Source organism: Sciurus vulgaris (genome assembly GCF_902686455.1).
Source record: "Sciurus vulgaris genome assembly, chromosome: 4".
In the NCBI taxonomy this organism is placed as follows: Eukaryota; Metazoa; Chordata; class Mammalia; order Rodentia; family Sciuridae; genus Sciurus; species Sciurus vulgaris.
The window spans coordinates 54,464,756-54,484,291 of record NC_136464.1 but is presented as its reverse complement, the minus strand read 5'-3'; the positions used below and the strand labels follow the sequence as shown (position 1 = coordinate 54,484,291).

The 19,536-nt window shown below is 35.1% G+C and overlaps 1 protein-coding gene across 3 annotated transcripts in view; it reads right to left on the bottom strand.

The window, feature by feature from the left end:
* Positions 1-958: 958 nt before the first annotated feature.
* Positions 959-19,536, bottom strand: part of P4HA1 (prolyl 4-hydroxylase subunit alpha 1) — a 72,990-nt gene continuing 54,412 nt past the window's right edge. For all 3 annotated transcript variants that reach the window (XM_079137089.1, XM_079137088.1, XM_079137087.1), the window contains 5 exons: positions 10,927-10,980; positions 8,159-8,224; positions 5,257-5,325; positions 4,501-4,597; positions 959-3,013 (listed from right to left, as the gene is read on the bottom strand). In XM_079137089.1, the coding sequence (XP_078993215.1) occupies positions 2,943-3,013; positions 4,501-4,597; positions 5,257-5,325; positions 8,159-8,224; positions 10,927-10,980 (357 nt within the window). In that variant the 3' untranslated portion in view covers positions 959-2,942. The remainder of the gene's footprint in view (positions 3,014-4,500; positions 4,598-5,256; positions 5,326-8,158; positions 8,225-10,926; positions 10,981-19,536) is intronic.

The window sequence follows — 19,536 nt, the reverse complement described above, 5'->3', positions numbered from 1 at the left end:
AGAGTAAGCAGCCAAGGTACTTGTCTGCTGTGGTTAAATTTTGCAAAACACCATCATAGTGGTAGGACAGTATTCAAGGACATTAAGAGGATATGAAATCTACATTTGTCTGATAGATCTGGTAATTGATAATACTCTAGTTTTGGTAATTCATTCCTCTAACTTACCCACTATTATTCCTTCTAAAACACTTACTTTAACAGAGTAGAAATAGGCGCTACCAAGAGAAAAGAGATTTGTTTTTATGTTGCTAATCAGATCAAAATATCATTTTTCTGTTCTGTTTTGTCCTTAGTCTTTATTTCACAATTATCTATTCTTGCTCAAATGATCACAGTTAATTATGAGGGTGTTTTGGTGTTATACTGTTACCCATTCAACTATTTAGCCCATGATGTATGGCCTATAAGTTCATTTTTCAGTTATCTGGGAGTAAATAGACACCTGGCATGCACCTTACATACAGTGATTGATGCATGCCTATACATAGATATTTAGAATCTTAGCAGTAAGATTTCTTTCATATACACATAAAAATCAGGCGATAAATTACATGTTATTTTACTGCTTACAATAACTCTTCTCAACCCTCTTCACATATAATAACCTTACTATTACTGAAGTAAATGGCTGATTGCTTCTTTCATTATTATCGTTAGCTAAAGAATCCTAAAGTTGACTCATTCTTTTACTAGGTTGTTGCCTAGTTATCATATTCACATATCCTGCTGTTTTGGATGTCCTGATGGATATATCAGTTAACTCCGTATTGGTAATAACTGCAATTTTTTTAATAATGAAATGTCTCAATTTGAAGGATAGGCCTAGGGTTGTTGAGGAAACCAGTTTCCACATTTTACAGGAGAGTTCTAGCTCATTAATTTGAAAGGTCAGCATTAAGAAAAAAAAAAAAAAAAAAAAAAAAAAAAATCCTGACAGTTGAACCCTAGGCTTCCTGTTTTCTTTTTTTTTTTCTTTTCATTTGGAAGGAACAATCCCTGATATTTATGAAATTGTGGAGGGTTCCGTAAGATCTAACTCTGAAAGGAGTTTACCAATCCCCATGTGGGATTCTGGGTGAATAATAGGAAATTTGTAAGGTCATGGAATATGCAATTTCCTTTCAAAAGTTATTTTACTTGCTAAAACACATAATGGCAATAAATGTTTATTTTCTATATTTTGAACAACCATTTTATTTCTATACTTTTGAATTTGTTGCTTCTATCTTAACTAGAAATTTTTGTTGTTGTTCTGGGGACTGAACTCTGGATCTTACTTATGCTAATAAGCATGTGCTCTACCACTGAGGTACATTCCAACATCCCCAGCCTAAAAAAGTGTGGGGGCGGGGGGGGGGGGGGGGAGAAGAATCTATGGTTGCAAAACTTTCAGTGGATGAAAGTGTTGAACTTTTTAATATTTTTGGTTAAAATACTTGGGGTGGAGTAGAGGGCAGATAAAAGGAAATTTGTAGTTCATTTTATACATAGGTAAAAATAATAGCTACTTCTCCACAGAATTAAACCCAAACCTTCCTTACGTATTAAAAATGCATAAAGGATAAAGAACCAGGATTCACCACAAGTAATATAAAAACTCATGGTCAATTAACATAAGTTCACAGCTTCACACTATTATACCCTATTTCTGAATAGGAGAAAGCTTTAAGTACCATTAATGTAATAACCCCATAACCAAAGCTGAGCTCTCTAAAGGAAACTTTAGGTTTTTTTTTTTTTTTTTTGAGTTATCAAACCCAGGGCCTTGGGTATACTAGGCAAGCTCTACCACTGAGCTATAACCCCCAGCCTAACAAATACATTTGCTTAAGTATCTGAAACTTTAGTCTTTATCTCCCATGACAATGTGTTGGTGTGAGTGAGAACCAAAAGTATAACTTAATCCTATATATTAAAGAGGTAAAATAAATTAGAATTAACCCATTATTGCTCTATCAATCAGATTTAAATATAAAAAATACCACACAGAAAACAAACATTTAAAAAAAAGATTTAAGATCATAAATAGGTCGTTGTTGACACAACACATTTCAGAATTTTTTTTAAAACATTTTGGTTTTTTAAGAAAAAGATTTTTTAAAAAAAATCAATTCCCTCATTGAAAGGACCTGTACATTTTAAAACTTCCAGTCTTATATAAGGCACAATATTTAATCAGAATGCCAATATTACCACCCTGCTGTAGTAGGAATAAGATGCAAGGTACTGGCACGAAGAAACAAAATTTCTGGAAAAAAAAAAAAAGTCATTTAAGAAAAAGGACAAAAGACTAACTCATGAGCACTTTTGTTAAAAATGCCTAGTGTTGTGGAGGACTTTCTGTTAAAAAACTTAAGTATTTTAACTCACCACAGAGGAGCTATAAGAAAAGAGGGGCATTGGCAAATATGTTTAAAAACTTACCAAAAACAAAAACAAAACAAAAAAACAGCTTTGAATAATGTATGGAGGGGGCAAAAATCATCTAGAACCCGGATTAGAGTCCTAGTTTATTACTATTATTTAAGCATATTCAGAAAATAAACAGGAAGACTTGGTTAGTATAACACTGTAAGGCATTTGTTTGGTCTACCATCCTACAATGGAGATAGAGTGAAATATTAAAATCACGATGCTTAAATTATATTTTATCCTGCTAAAAAATTCTTTAAAATATAACATGAAATTTAAAATTCCTCATTTTTAACTTTCTCATTTCCTGTGGTATCAACTGAACTTTAAAGTTTTATACAATGTGGTGATTTAGTGTCTTAAAAGAAAAAACCCAAAGTGATTGTCCACAGATGAAACACGGGATGAGGTTCATGACTGAATCAATCATGGAGTGTTAGTCAATTGTAAACTCTTAAAGATTAAAACTAGGAACTGTGTATCGGACACTAGAGTAAAAGAATAGGCATAGAAAGGAAAGCCTGTTTGTCATTCCAATTCTGACAAGGTACATGGTCTTCGAAATTCTTGTCCACGTTCATGGAGCCATTTATTAGATACTGTGAAAGAGAAAAAAGAAAAAACATTAATTTTCTTCCCTTCTTAAAGCTGGTCTGTAACAAAGTTTTCCCAAGACCAAGATCAGACATTAAACACTTGACCTGGAAGCACAAGATTCTGTTATCTACGTATTTGTATGTGTACATACATATGTATATTTGAGTCTGTGCATTTCCTTAAATTTCCAGTGTGAAGCTTGCAATGAGACACAGATGGGATTCAGACAGAGCAGGACATTGTTTTACCTTTCAAAGTAAGACATCCAAAATAAAAATGAATGCAAACTTTCCAATCTAGAGGAGCAACTCTGATCAACCACTAATATTATGTGCTCATTAATTTTCCTTGGTTCCAAGATAATTTTTAAAAATACATCCCAAAGAAATTCTCTCCTTCGTCTCTAGTATCAAACTAGGTACCTTTTTAAACTGTTCTTTTACCTTTATCATCCCTTGAATCTGATCATTAGTCATCAAACTCTCACTTCTCCTTAGGTTTTTCTTTTTTTTTTTTTTTGGTACTAGGGATTGAACCCAGGAGTGCTTAAGCACTGCAACACATCCCCAGCACTTTTTACTTTAAGACATTAGGACAGGGGCTTGCAGAGGCTGGCCTTGAACTCAGGATCACCCTTCACTCTCCGGAGTTGCTGGGATTAAGGCATAGCCATTATGTATCTTGAATCTACTGTTTGTCTCTTAACCCTTCTGCTGCTGCTTTAGTTCAGGCTTTCACTTCACCATTGCCAACTTAGTGGAAAAAGCCTGTGAAGCTGAACTCTCCCCTGTCGTCTCTCCTTACTGTAATCCAGTGGTTCTCAAACACAATCACTGGAGACAATTTAAGAAGTGAGATCTGTTTATCAGAAATTAATCTTTCTATTTCTAAGAGACATAAGTTACTACTGACACACTGAAATGTATATATGGGTTAATACATATTATTTTTTTTTCTACCTTTTTCTTTATTTCCATGGTTGTCCCTCAGGAATGCTTCTTCATTTTGTACCCTAGGTGCTACTCTAGCCTCACATTCGTCCTGACCCCTGACATGCTTGAAAAATTACTTTCCTGTCTTAAGGACCAACTATTAAAAATTAGGCATTGAAGAAGTCTTCCAAAACTTAGGAGTCACCATCTTCTGTTTACATCTTTGTATTAGTGTGTACTGCATAATACTGCTTGATACTATATAGTAATAATTCATAAATCAGACTCTAAACTCCTGAGGGGAAGATGTTTTATTCAACTTTGAGTCAATGTTTCTTGGAAGAACAGGTGGAAGTGAAGTTAAAAATAACTCATCAAAATCCTGATCTGAAAAAACACAAATTTATATTAAGATCAGGGACTTACCTGGTTGAATCACATACAATGGTAGTCATATGAGGCAAAACTATGGGAGGAGGTGTTTTTGTTTAAGGTGTAGAATACAAGTTTCAAACAGGAGACAAACATTCTTTCCAGGGAATATAAGAAATACTTACCCCATTTGTTTCCAACTAGCACTGGACAGGCTGCGTGCCGTGTACTATAATCTCCTTCTCCACTGGCAAACAGATTATACCAGAAAACAGCAGTTCCCTGTGAGAAACAATTCAAAATTATCCCCAAATAAAATGCCTGGTTATCACTTTCTTCCTCTCGTTTTTAATTGTTGGGATTACAGGTGTTCAACATAGCTGGGCTCTTGTCTGTATCTTTTTTTTTTTTTTCCTAACATTTCTTTTATTTTCATGTGGTGTTGAGGATTGAACCCAGTGCTTCACACATGCTTGGCAAGAGCTCTACCACTGAGCCACAACCTCAGCCCCAGTTATCACTTTCTATAGTAGTTAAATATTTGTTTCCTCTTGGGAGCATTATATCTCCCCCTAAAACTCTGAAAGTGATAAAATCACTTTAGGAACTTTTATTGATTATACAAAAAAGTTAATACCACAAAGCTTCTTGACTAGAGTATTTGCAAAAACAAAGATAATGAATCTAGTAATGGCAATATGAAGAGGAAAAAAACATGAAAACCAATGTTAGGAATGAGAACTTTCAAATACCAATCCCTAGTTATTACTTACCTCTAGGTACCTCATGGTAATTTGTACCATAAATCTAGAGATAATGTAGTCCTCAAAGGATACTACCTTTAAAAATTTAACAATTAGACCATGAAATACTGTTGCATCTCTTCCTCAGGGGCAAAACAGACAAAAAAAAAAAAAACTCCCACAACAAACCCAGCTTACTTTTTTAGGCCAAACACTAGCTCCTACTTCAGGAAAAACAGTGGCTCCTCCTGCAGACACATCACTCATCTACAAGGGACAAGAGGGCATCATCAAAAGTGTAAGTAGACTGAAGTTTTAAATGCCATTGAGGAAAATTTATATTGAATCCCAGAATACTGGGGACATATAGATTCCTATTTATATAACTGGGCTTTGCATACTACTCAATTAAAGTAAAAGTCACAAAAGAATGCTTAACAGGAAGGGAGATGGGGATATAATTTGAGATAGGCAAAGGGAAAAATAAATGACTGAAAACAAGTAATAGGCATAAATATCTATTTTACTGCACTAGCATGTAATCTCCCCAGAGACCAGAGTGTCATTTGTTTTGCACTGCTGATTTTCAGCATCTAGAATAGTAATTCAAGAACAGTAGGTGCTCAACAAATATTTCTTTAAATAAAATTTAAACAAATCAGCTTTATCATCTCTCATGCTAGGTGATCAATATATTAAAAATTAGAAAATGAAAGGATTATATGAAGTTATAGTCATGAAGGAAACCTAGAATTAAAAACAAATCTTTCAAATTAACAAGTACATGGACCAAAATAAGGTAAAGGAAATACAGTTCATATAGGATCATATAGTGAAGTTGTTTTTTTTTTTAAAGCAACAGAATGTATAGATTTTGTTATCACAAAGAAAACCTAATATGCATTATCAGTTTATCTAAAATAAGACTTATAAATACAAAGATAAGATTTTTTGGGCAATATCACCCCCAAAATACAAGGTACAAGCTCACATCAGACAGCATAAATCAAGATAAAAAGTATTAATGAAAGGTCTTTCACAACAATAAATGTATAATAATGAAGAGTTAATATCTCTTAAACAATGAGAAAATCAACCCTAAAGATATTTATAAGTTGTACGTGATAGGACTCTAATATAATAGACCAAATATTATAACATCAAATTCACAAAGCAAAGACATGAGAAACCCAGAAACTAAGGAAACACTAGTGGCTCTAAAACATCTGAAATATGTAAGGTGCTTAACCTCTCTTAATAAAAATACAATAAATAACTGCCAATTTGATAAGTGAAAGATATACAGATGAAAAAGTCTGACAAATGTATTACACTTAGAGGTGGGATAATTTGGTACAACCTCTATGGAGAGCTCACTTCTAGAAAGTATATATGATTTCACAGCCTAAAATCATACTGTACCAGTTTCTCTCCTCGTTTTCCCTTTGTGATATTTCACTTTATTTTACATAAAACTTAGTAATGTACCTTACTTCCTTTCAGAAACTAGATGGAGTTGTAAGAAGGATGCAAATAGGGAAGAAGAGAGAGAGGGAAGGTAAGAGGGTGCGAAGGTGGAATGGAGGTAGGGAGAGAGGAAGACAGTAGACTGAGCAGAGAGACAGACATTGGTAGGGAGTGAGATACTAAAGATAGCAAAGACAATTCCATAAAATTCCAGTAAGGGTAAGAGATAAATAATGAAATCAGCAAAATTAAGTCTAGTTAAAAAATACATCTTTAAAATTAAAGGTCACAGCCTTGTAACAAATTGTATTTTTCCAAATATAATACATCCAAATACATTTCATTCTACATGTTTTTTGTTTTGTTTTTGGGAAGTGCCTGAGATTGACCCCTGGGTCTTAGGCATACTATCCACAAACATGCTACCACTGAACTACACCCAAAGCCCCTACATTCTCTTTTTACATGACACCAACATTCATCTCAAGTGGTAGGACCTATATTCCCTCACCTTGAAGCTGAGCAGAACTTTGTGATTGCTTCAATTTTAATATAATACAGCAAACATTACTCTTACTACACTGTATGACGTCTAAGGGTAGGTTATAAAAATACCATGTACTTTTGCATTGTTCTTTTGGGATGCTTGCTCTTGCAATCTAGACACCATGCTGTGAAACAGCACAGGTCACATGGATTGGCTAAATTGAGGTATGCTGTCAAAGAGCCAGTTTCAACCTTGGCTTCAAGATGTTCCTAGTACCAAATATCTGATTGAAAATGCATGAGAAATCTAGAGCAGAAACCATGAATTGAGCCAAGTCAACCGCATAACCATGAGATAATATTAAAAGGACTGTTATTTTAAACCACTCAGTTTTGGATGATTTGTTATGCAACAATAGAAAAGTAGAAGAAATACGACTGAAACTTAATTTTGGGGTTGGGCACATAGCTCTGTGGTAGATGCTTAAAATACATGAGGCCCTGGGTTTGAGCCCTACCAGCACACATACCAATTTCATTTTACATATATGAATATATAATTTTTTTAAAAAGACCAGTGGTTTGAAACTTGAACAATGTCAGCATTGTTACTGCTGATGGGGCTTTTGGAGTACTGCAATGTGCTATTTGATCTGGGTACCAGTTACCAGATGTGTTCACTTTGAAAAATTACCAAGATATATACTTAATGTGTGTACTCTTCTGATACTTTAATAAAAGTTTTAATTTGGGGGCTGGGGTTGTGGCTCAGTGGTAGAGCGCTTGCCTGGTATGTCTGAGGCGCTGGGTTTGATTCTCAGCACCACATATAAATAAATAAAAAATAAAGGTCCATCAACAACTAAAATATTGTTTCAAAAATTTTAACTTAAAATATGTGAATACATGAGCTATTATATATACACATTATACATGACAGAATAGTCCCATTGATCATTGAGTATGAACTAAATTTAAATTTTCAAGTTTTTCATATTTCTACATTGAACATCTACATTACAAACTGAAAAAGTTAATTTTAAACACTTTAAACTAGGATGCTAAATAGGAACTATGCTTAACAGTTGAGCTTATCTAAATGTCACGTGATCAAATCCCAACTTAAAAATATTTATCCATAACTTACATAAAACAGCCACGTAGCAATTCTATTTCCTGTCCCCAGCTCTTTGAAAGCATCTGGCTCATCTTTCTGTGAAAACAACAGTGAATTAAATATAAAATTCAACAATACAAATACTCTAATGACAAACTGAACATCAGTAGAAATAAGCTGAATGATATGCCAAATATTCCCTTATTATGTCCATAAGCATATTTAGTATCTATTCAAGTACCTATTGATTCAGCTTGCATACTGGATACTTTCAACAAAATCATTAGGGGGTAAAACATACTTGTTAGCTTAAATAATAGCAGCCAGCATTAAATGACCATAGATTATTTAAAAGACATGACAATTATCTCTTAGTTACACTCCTGAAGTTTATTCTCTGTGGACAAAAAATTTACTCTGAGATTGACTTTCAGCTTACAACTCCCTCAAATACTTCAATTCTGGTTGTCTATCTTTTGGATAATCAACACTAATCAGGTTGGAGACTTCATGTCTAGCTATTTAAATCTAAATTAAAATACAGAAAATCTCTTGGCATTTATGAAAATGTCCCTTCCACACAAATTTATACACATCTGTACTGGTAATAACCAAAAATTGAGAACAATCCAAATGTTCTTCAAAAGGTGAATGGGTAAACTGAGGTACATCTATGCTATGGAATACTAATAAGCAATAAAAATCAATATTGTGGTGTCCCTTGAGGGAAATATGCTTAGTAAACAATCTCAAAAAGATTCATATTGTATGTTTCCATTAATATAACATTTATGAACTAACTGAAATAGAACAGATTGTTGGTTACCAGCAGTTAAAGATGGGAGGAGGAAGGCTGTATGTAGCTATAGAGCAGTACTGCAAGGGAACATTGCTGTGATGCTACAGTGATGCAGCTTGACTACAGCAGTAAGTACATAAAGCCACACCATGTGCTGAAACTGCAGAGAGCCACAACTAGAAACATGTGCAAGTGTAAGTGGTAGAATATGAATACACTTTGTGGATGTGTTAAGGCCCAGTTCCAGGTTTGAATATTTGACAGTACAAAACTTATGCAAGATATTAACACTGAGGGAGGCTGGATGAGGGGTGCATGGGCCCTCCCTGAATGTGTGTTTGCTAATTCCTATGAATCAATAATTTAAAAAGTTCAAAACACTTAGTTTTGTAATGTCAAGGCTTTAACTGTATAGTTTTCTACACCATCAAAAACCTTCATATTTTTCAATAACTGCAAACAGAAGGAAAATAGACTTTACATGACTCCATAGAAAAAAGGCCCAGAATTCTGGGATTAAGCCAGAAGAGGGTTTTTAAAAAAATACTTTTTTTTTTCCCCCCCAGAAAACAAAGAACCTACCCTTATTTAATAATGGAAACCAAGAATGTTGTGGATACATGGGGCACATTCCTTAGATGTTTTTACAATAAAGATTAAGTTAAGATTTGGTAATGTTATACTTCAAAGTTGAATATATTAAAGTAAAAAGAGATCAGCATTTATTAGTCTTAAACTAAGAGTACTTTGCAAGCAGCACCAACTTTTTGAAAACTGCTTTAATATTATCTACCCTCTAAGCTTTCTAGTCTCTAGTCTCTATCTTTCATGTTTCTTGTTTTAATTCTCTATTTTTTAAATCTTACTATGTTGCTCAGGCTGTTCTGAAACTTCGGGGCCTCAAGTGATCCTCCTGCCTCAGCTTCAAGTAGCTGGGAATACAAAAACATACCACTGTGCCTGGCTTCTCTTGTTTATTTTCCTGTCTTAAAATGCATTGTAATTGCTTCATATCTATTGGCCAATTCACTTCCTCTGTCTCCAATCTGTTTTGAACTTACCCATTAAAATTTAATTCTCAATTATTTTTTTTAATTTGGAACTTCCCTTATTTTTCATATATGCCAATTCCTTTTTATAGTTTCTTTTGTCCTCTTCTTTAAGAACTATGTATTCATTTTACATTATATATCTGATAATTTTAGAATCTAAAATCCTGGGGATGTCTGTCACTTGCCTTAGTCTTACCAATAGTGTCTTATTTTTTACCAGATAGTGATTTTTTAAAAGAGTCCATGTTTATAGCTTAAGTGCTACAATGAGGATTGTCCCTCTCTAGGTAGGATATGAATTTGTTTCTGTCACATCAAGGAGTGCCACCACGCTGAACAGTCTCTTCTTTTCCAGAGTAGTAAAAATTCAAATCCAAGATTTATGTGAGGGTAGGCCTATGCTTTAAAACTTCTAGAACTTCTCATACTCACCCCAGCCAGGATGGAAACAGATAACGCTTCTTTAGGCTCAAAGTAGATTATTTTCAAACCTACTCTTTCCTTCACTGAAGGTGTAATCCTTCTGGAGATATAGGTGTGATGCATGAGTTTCACACTGCAGCTCACATTGCGGCAGGTCCTCTCACAGCTAGTAACCCATAAAGCTCTGGGTTCTTGGAGGAATGTGCCTCTAGCATCAGCTATTCTGCCTCCTGTTAACTAATTCTGGTCTCTAGGTATTTTTGTTCAGTTTGCCTTTGGGAGTATCCTTTACTTTCTTCCAAGTTCACCAATGTACTTAACCAAGTATCTTACATACTTTTTCAGGTATCTAGGTGTTTTTTACTGCTAAAAAGGCTTTGCAGAGTATGTACTTGCTATGGATTTATAACACTAAAACAACAGAATCAATATGTTGATATTCTTTAACAAGTGTCATAAGTAAGTTTTTCTTTAACAATGTAACACCTAAGCTTCAGTGGATTCGTTAGGTCTCCATTTCTTACCCGTGCAAAGTCAAAATGGGGTTCATATTGTCCTCCAACTCCGTAATTTGCGACCTGAAGAAACAATGTATGAAAAGAACTATCAAGATGAATGCTTTAAAAAAATTTCTGTGAGCCCTCTTACATGGTTAGGAACTTCAAGAGAAATGAAAAAGTCAATGAGAGTTCCAAAAAATAGGAATGAAAAACTAAGGATAGTTACTATATGCAATTTTTAGAACCTTAGTTAATATGCTTTTCTTTAGCAAATGTTTGGGAGACATGTTTTTTCCTAATAATTTAAACTAAAATTTTTGAGTTTACAATTTTCACAAATATTTTTCCTTAGAAATTTAAATTTTAAAAAAGGTTCCCAAAGTCCCAAATGCTGGCAAATTCCCAATGGACTTTGATAAAATTCCTTTTCTTAAATATTTTTTCTTTGCTCAGATAAAAATGAGAAGTCGAGAGATCCAAGATGGCAGACTAGAGGAAGGCTGCATTCCTTGTTGCTCGGAAACTTGGGATTCAAGCAGAGGAAATACTGTTTCTCCATGAGGCAGCTGTCACTGCCCATTGATTCCCTGCTGTTTACCCCATTTATCCAGTGGGGTGCCTGAGAGGGAGGATTACCCGCGGTCTGCCAGCATATCGCCTGCCTTTTAAGTGCAGATTGCTCACTGACCGCCACCTATCATCTGCCATTTGCCCACCTCTTGCCTACCTTTTATCTACCCATTGCCCACTGACCAATGTCCACTTGGCAACTGTCTGCCATTAGTCTGCAGACAGTGTGCAGACCGCCAGAAAATCACCTGCTACCTAGAAGTTCATTGTCACAGTACCCACAGATTTGGTTATACGCAGATGCTGCCAACTTGGGACAACAGCCATGACCTGCAGGTTTGCCACCACCATCGTGGAGCGTGGCAACCTCAGTCTGGGGACTCAGGCCACAGCCTGGAAATATATTGGGGTACCTGCAGGTTTGGTTGCACCTGAGGTCTTAGTGCTCAGTATGGTAGTGGCTGCCATCTGGCTGCCTCTTCGCAGGGTCACTTCTTTGTGTGAGTGCATCCCTGGTAGTCTCTCTGCAAGTTAAAAGGGCATTGAGATCTTAGGGCTGTAGTAAGAGAGGGTCTGGGTAAGCTGAAGCCCAGGTCCATCAAATTGCAGCAGGGTTTGTTGGGCCAGTCTGGGTCTGGCAAGCCTGTGAAAAGCCAGAGACTACGGGCAGCTCCCTGGGGGAGCACAGGTTGAAGAAACTGAAGAAAACTGGGCTCTCTCCAACTCAGTGACTCCTGAAGTGCACAGGGACAGAGGGGCCAGCTACGATGGTGGGAAAACTATAAGAGGGTATGTAGGTATTTTGCTATCAGCTCACCCACCCAACCAGTCCAGCACTCACTGAACTGAAGCTAACATCAAATTTCAGACAACCCACCTATCTGCAGAGAAGGGAAGCTGAGAAAATTTTTGAAAACAAATGGAAGCAATCATTCCATTTTCCATTGAGACTTTCTCCTTTTTTCGCCCTCTTGAACCTCTACCATCTTTGAATCCAAATATTTTTCCAAATATCTGAATAGCATATAACAGTTGTTGTGCATTCTTATATTTTTACCTTTTTTTTTTGGGGGGGGGGGGCTGCGGATCGAACCCAGGGCCTTGTGCTTACAAGGCAAGCACTCTTCTGACTGAGCTACCTCCCCAGCCCCCTTATATTTTTACTTTTTAAAAAAAATTTGTACATATTTTTTTCTCTCACCTCCCTGTCCCCTGGATAATCTTTCTCACTTCTCTCATACTAACAGCCAACCTCTATTAATTCCTCCCTCACTCTCACCATAAATTTTTACTCTATCTTCTCTCCCTCTCCCTCATAAACATCACATCTTACACTACTTCTGTTCCCTCATTGTCCATCATTTGAAACCGTAAACCCTTTTAGCAAACTTACTGTTTATGTTGTAGACAATAATTGAATACTTCATTTCTGTCTATTGTGACAAAACAATAAATGCATTAATAGAAGCCCCATTTGGTTTAAGGTGGTATATTGTTTTCATTGGGTGCTGTTAATATTGGTCTCCCTGGACTAGGGATACAGCTCAGTTGGTAGAGTGCTTGCCTCACATGCACAAGGGCCTGGGTTCAATCCCCAGCACCACACACATAAATATATTGGTCTCCCCCTTAACGGTGAGGTACTAGAAGCCTTCAGGCTATAAGACTACAGGGTGGAATCTATACAGCCTCAGCTCCATACTGCTAGATAAGAAGACAAACAACATGAAAAAACAAGGGAAAAATGTACCTCAAACTAAGATGTTCCAACAATAGAATCCACAGATGACACAGAAGAAGAAATGTCAGAAGGAGTTTAGAAAATACATAGTTAGATTGATCTTTGTAATAAAGTATGGTACTGGAGAGAAAATACAGGAAGAGAAAAAGAGCACTTCAATAAAGAGGCAGAGAATAATAAAAAGGAATCAAGCAGAAATCCTTGAAATGAAAAACAATACACCAAATTAAAAATTCAATGTAAAGTATCACCAACAAACTAGACCACTTGGAAGACGGAACCTCAGACAATGAAAACAAAATATATACTCTTGAAAATAATGTTGACCGCACAAAGAAGATGCTAAGAAACCATGAACAGACCAAATTTAAGCTTAATCAGAATAGATGAAGATGTGGAGATATAAACCAAAGGAATGCACAATCTCTTCAATGACATATCAGGAAACTTCCCAAATCTAAAGAATGAAATGGAAAATCAACTGCAAAAGGTTCACAGTACAAATATACAAAATTACAGCAGACCCATACCAAGGCACATTATAATGAGAATCATTAACATACAGAATGACAGAATTTTAAAGGCTGTGAGAAGAGAAAACCAAATTACATATATGGGGAAACCAATTCAGATCTCAGCTGATTTCTCAACCCAGACCCTCAATGCCAGTATCAAGCTCTGATGGAAATGGATACCAACCGAGAATTTTATATCCACCAAATTAAGCTTCAGATTTGAAGATAAAATAAAAACCTTCCATGATAAAAGAATTCACAACTATAAAGTCTGCACTATAGAGCACTATCAGCAAAATATTCCATGAGGAAGAAATGAAAAAAACAAGGAAAACCACAAAGGGAGGAAAAGGAAAGGAAAGATCAATCAAAGGAGAAACCAAGTCAAGTTAAAAACCAAAAATAAACCAAAATGACCAGGAATACGAATCATATCTCAGTAATAACCCTGAATGTTAATGGCCTAAACTCATCAATCAAAAGATATAGAGTGGCAGACTGGATTAAAAAAACAGACCCAACAATATGCTGTCTTCAAAAGACTCGCCTCCTAGGAAGACATCCACAGACTGAAGGTGAAAGGTTGGGAAAAAACCTCTCACATGGACTGTGTAAACAAGCAGGGATTTCCATCCTCACATCAGACAAAGTGGACTTCAAACCAAAGTTAATCAGAAGGAATAAAGGACATTTCATACTGCTTAAGGGAATCATACACCAACAAGACATTACAATCATATATATGTATATCCCAAACAATGGAGCATCTATGTACATCCAAACAAACCCTTCTCAATTTCAAGAATCAAATAGAACACAACACAATAATACTGGATGACTTTAACACACCTCTCTCGCCACTGGATAGATCTTCCAAATAAAAACTAAACAAACTATAGAATTAAATGATACAATCAAATGATTTAGACGTAAGGGACATAGAATATTTCATCCATTGAGCAAATACACTTTCTTCTCGGCAGCACATGGATCCTTCTCTAAAATAGACCTTATGTAATGCCATAAAGGAATCCAGCAAATATAAAAAATAGAAATACTACCCTGCATTCTATCATATCAAACAGAATGAAACTAGAAATCAATGATAATAAAAAAACTGAAGCTACTCCAACACCTGCAGACTAAATAGCATGCTATTGAATGATGAATGGTTAAAAGAAATCAAGGAGGAAATAAAAAAAATAGAGGTAAATGAGAACAGTGATACAACATATCTAAACCTCTGGGACACTATGAAGGCAGTGCTAAGAGGAAAGTTTATTGCATTGAGCTCATACATTAAAAGAATAAAAAGTCAACAAATGACCTAACATTACATCTCAAAGCCCTAGAAAACAACACCAAAAGCAGAAGACAAGAAATTAAAATCAGATGAAATCAATGAAATAGGAACAAAAGAAACAAATTAATAAAACAAAAAGTTGATTCTTTGAAAAAAAATAAAATGGATAGACCCTTAGCTACACTAACAAAGAGAAAAAAAATCAAAATTTGCAATAAAAAAGGAAATATCACAACAGATGCTATTAAAATACAGAAGATAATTAGAAACTATTTTGAAAATTGATACTCAAAAAACAAAATAGAAAAACTTGAAGGCATCAACAAATTTCTAAAGGCGTATGATCTACCTGAGCTGAATCGGGAGGACATACACAATTTAAACAGATCATTTTCAAGCAATGAAATAGAAGATGCCATCAAAAGCCTACCAACCAAGAAAAGCCCAGGACCAGATGGATTTGCAGCCAAGTTCAATAAGACCTTCAAAGAAGAATTAACACCAATACTCCTCAAATTATTCCATGAAATAGAGGAAGGAACCTTTCCAAACTCATTCTATGAAGCTAGTATCATCCTGATACCAAAACCAAAGACACATCAAGGAAAGAAAACTAAAGAACAATATCCATGAACATAGACACAAAAATTCTCATAAAATTCTGGCAAACTGCATCTAAAAACATTAAAAAGATAGTGCACCATGATCAAGTAGAGTTCATCCCTGGAATGCAAGGTTGGTTCAACAAAGGTAAATCAATAAACATAATACATCACATCAATAGACTTAAAGACAAGAACCATATGATTATCTCAATGGGACACAGAAAAGGTGTTTGACAAAATACAGTACCTCTTCATGTTCAAAACACTAGAAAAAAAAAGGGATAGTAGGAACATACCTCAACATTATAAAAGCTATCTACATCATTCTAAATGGAGAAAAATTCAAAGTGTTCCCTCTGAGAACTGGAATAAGACAGGGATGCCCTCTTTCACCACTTCTATTCAACATCAGTGTCCTTGAAACTTTAGCCAGAGCAATCAGACAGATGAAAGAAATTAAGGGATATAAATAGGAAAAGAATTCAAATTATTACTATTTGTGGATGACATAATTCTATATTTAGAAGATCCAAAAAATTCCACCAGAAAACTTCTAGAACTCAAGTGAATTTAGCAAATAACAGGATATAAAATCAATATCCATAAATCAAATGCATTTCTATACATAAACAATGAATCCACTGCAAGAGAAATTAGGAAAACTATCCCATTTTCAAAAAAACCCCACAAAACTTGGGAATCAATCTAACAAAAGAGGTGAAAGACCTCTACAATGAAAACCACAGAACACTAAAGAAAGAAATTGAAGATCTTAGAAGATGGAAAGCTCTCCCATGCTCTTGAATAGGCAGAATTAATACTGTCAAACTGGCCATACTACTAAAAGTGTTATATAGATTCAATGCAATTCCTATTAAAATCCTACTGACATTCTTCATAGAAATAGAAAAGGCAATCATGAAATTCATTTGGAGGAATAAGAGACCCAGAATAGCCAAGGCCATCCTTAGAAATAAGAGTGAAGTAGGAGGCATCACACTACCAGACCTTAAACTATACTGCAGAGCAATAGTAACAAAGATGGCATGGTATTGGCACCAAAATCGACATGTAGACCAATGGTACAAAACAGAAGACAGAGACGAAACCAAATAAATAGCTCTTTCATACTACACAAAGGTGCCAAAAATATACATTGGAGAAAAGATAGCCTCTTCAACCAATGGTGCTGGGAAAACTGGAAATTCATATGTAACAAAATGAAATTAAACCTCTATCTCTCACCCTGCACAAAAATCAACTCAAAGTGAATCAAAGACTTAGGCACTAGAACAAAGACTCTGTGCCTAATAGAAGAAAAAGTAGGCACAAATCTTCATCATGTCAGTTTAGGACCTGAGTTCCCTACCAAGACTCCTAAAGCACAAGAAGTAAAATTAAGAATCAATAAATGGGATGGATTCAAACTAAAAGGCTTCTTCTCAGCAAAAGAAACAATAATTTGAAAAGAGCCTACAGGATGGGAAGAAATCTTTACCACAAGCACCTCAGAGCACTAGTCTCCAGGATATATAATGAACTCAAACTTAACACCAAAAAACCCCAAATAACCCAATCAATAAATGGATAGACTTCACAGAAGAATAAATATGAATGGTCAACAAATATATGAAAACATGTTCAACATCTCTAGCAATATATACATGTAAATGTATACATATGTATATATATATATATACAGAGAGATACAGAGGTAGGTAACTGATAAAGGAAATATTTACACTGTTGCAATATGAGAGACTCTAGATAGGCAGTCAGAGAAATTTAATGAAGGCAAATGTATTATTGTGAAAAAAGTGTGATGAAAAGGAGGAAGATGTCCAGAGGAAAATATTGTTAAAACAGATGAGCCCTCAGATTTTACAACACTAAAGGATAGTGTTGGAAGTGTCTCCAAACTTAGAAGTATGACATAGGGCACAGAAAAGATGTTTACTCTATAAGTGAAATGAAAAATATTGCTGAAATGATTCTTGCTAAGTTTTTACAAAGAAACATAACACTTTAATTCTTTAACTTTTTTTATGTTTTAAATTACCATGATAAGTGTACTTGTCAAGACAATTCAGTAGGGAAAGGACAGTCTTTTCAATAAACAGTGCTGAGACAATAGATATCCACAGGAAAATAATGAAGTTGAATGCCTACCTCACAATACCTTTTACATGCAATATTAATCTAAAATCAAAGACTTGAATGGAAGAGATAAACTAAAATTCTTAGGGTCAGTGGTATAGCTCAGTGTGTGTGCTTAGCATTTGCAAGGCCAGGGAAGGTTCAATCTCCAGTTCTGAAAATGAAAACTATACAACTCTTACATGAATGCACAAATGTAAAAATATTCATAACCTTGAATTAGGTAAGAGCTTCTTAGAAACCTAAAGGCATAAAAAAAAAAAAACTCTGACAAATCAGATTTCATCAAAATTTAAAACATTTGTGCCTTGTGCCAGTGGATACCTTTAAATTGAAGACAAGTCACAGAATGGGAACAAATATTTGCAAACCACATCTGATAAAGGTCTGGTATCCAAAACACTTGACAAACAATTCAATCTGAAAATGGGCAACAGATTTTAATTGACATTTTTTTTCCCCAAAGAAGATATAGTAAATGACCAACACAGGAAAAAGATGTTCATTATCATTAGGCAGCAGGGATATGCAAACAAAACGTGAGATAGTACTTCAAACTCATTAGGATACCCGTGCTGCTTAAAAAAAACACACACACACAACAACAACTGGACCGGTATCGACAGTTAAGGTTGTGAAGAAACTGGAACTCTCACATATGGCTAGTGAGATCATAAAATGGTACAGTCACTTTGAAATAGTCTGGTAGATCCTCAAATGTTAACCACTCTGGAAAGCAGTATGGAGATTGCTAAGAAACTTGGAATGGAACCACCATTTGACCCAGTTATCCTACTCCTTGTATATACCCAAAGGACTTAAAATCAGCATACTATAGTGACACAGTCACATCAAAGTTTAAAGCAGCTCAATTCACAACAGCTAAGCTACAGAACCAACCTAGGTGCCCTTCAACAGATGAATGGATAAAGAAAATGTACATATACACATGGAATATTACTCAGCCGTAAAAATTGAAATTATGGCATTTGCCAGTAAATGGATGGCTATCATGCTAAGTGAAATAAGCCCATCCCAAAAAACCAAAGGCTGAATGTTCTCTGATATGCAGATGCTGACTCCAAATAGGTGTTGGCGGGGAGTGCAGGTTCACTTGATTGGTCAGGGTGGAATGGACAGAATGATTTGGACATAGCTCTCCCATGTTCATATATGAATACACAACCAGTGTAAGTCCACATGTGCAATCACAAAAATGGGAAGTTATATTCCATGTATGTATGATATGTCAAAATACATTCTACTATCATGTGTAACTAAAAATTTTTTTAAAAATGTTACCATATTGAGCCAGCAAGGCACATTCTGTACATGAAATGGTCACTGCAGAGTTATTCATAATAGCAAAAAGTAGAAATAATCCAAATGTCCAAGTTATGAACAGATACATAAAATGTATCATACCTACAAAGTGGAATATTATTGTGCCATAAAAGGGATTAAAGAATGATATGTGCTTCAACACAAATGAACCTTGAAAATATAATGCTTAGTGAAAAAAGTCAGATACAAAAGATCACATAATATGATTCCACTTATATAAAATACCTAGCAAAAGCAAATTCAGAGACAGAAGGAAGACTAGTGGTTGCCAGGGGCTCAGGGTGGGGGAATGTAGTATTACAATTTAAGGGGTAAGGATAGGGTTTCTTGCTAGGATGATGAAAATTTCTGGATTTAGATCACGGTGATGGCATGTCAATATAAAAAAAAACAGGGCAA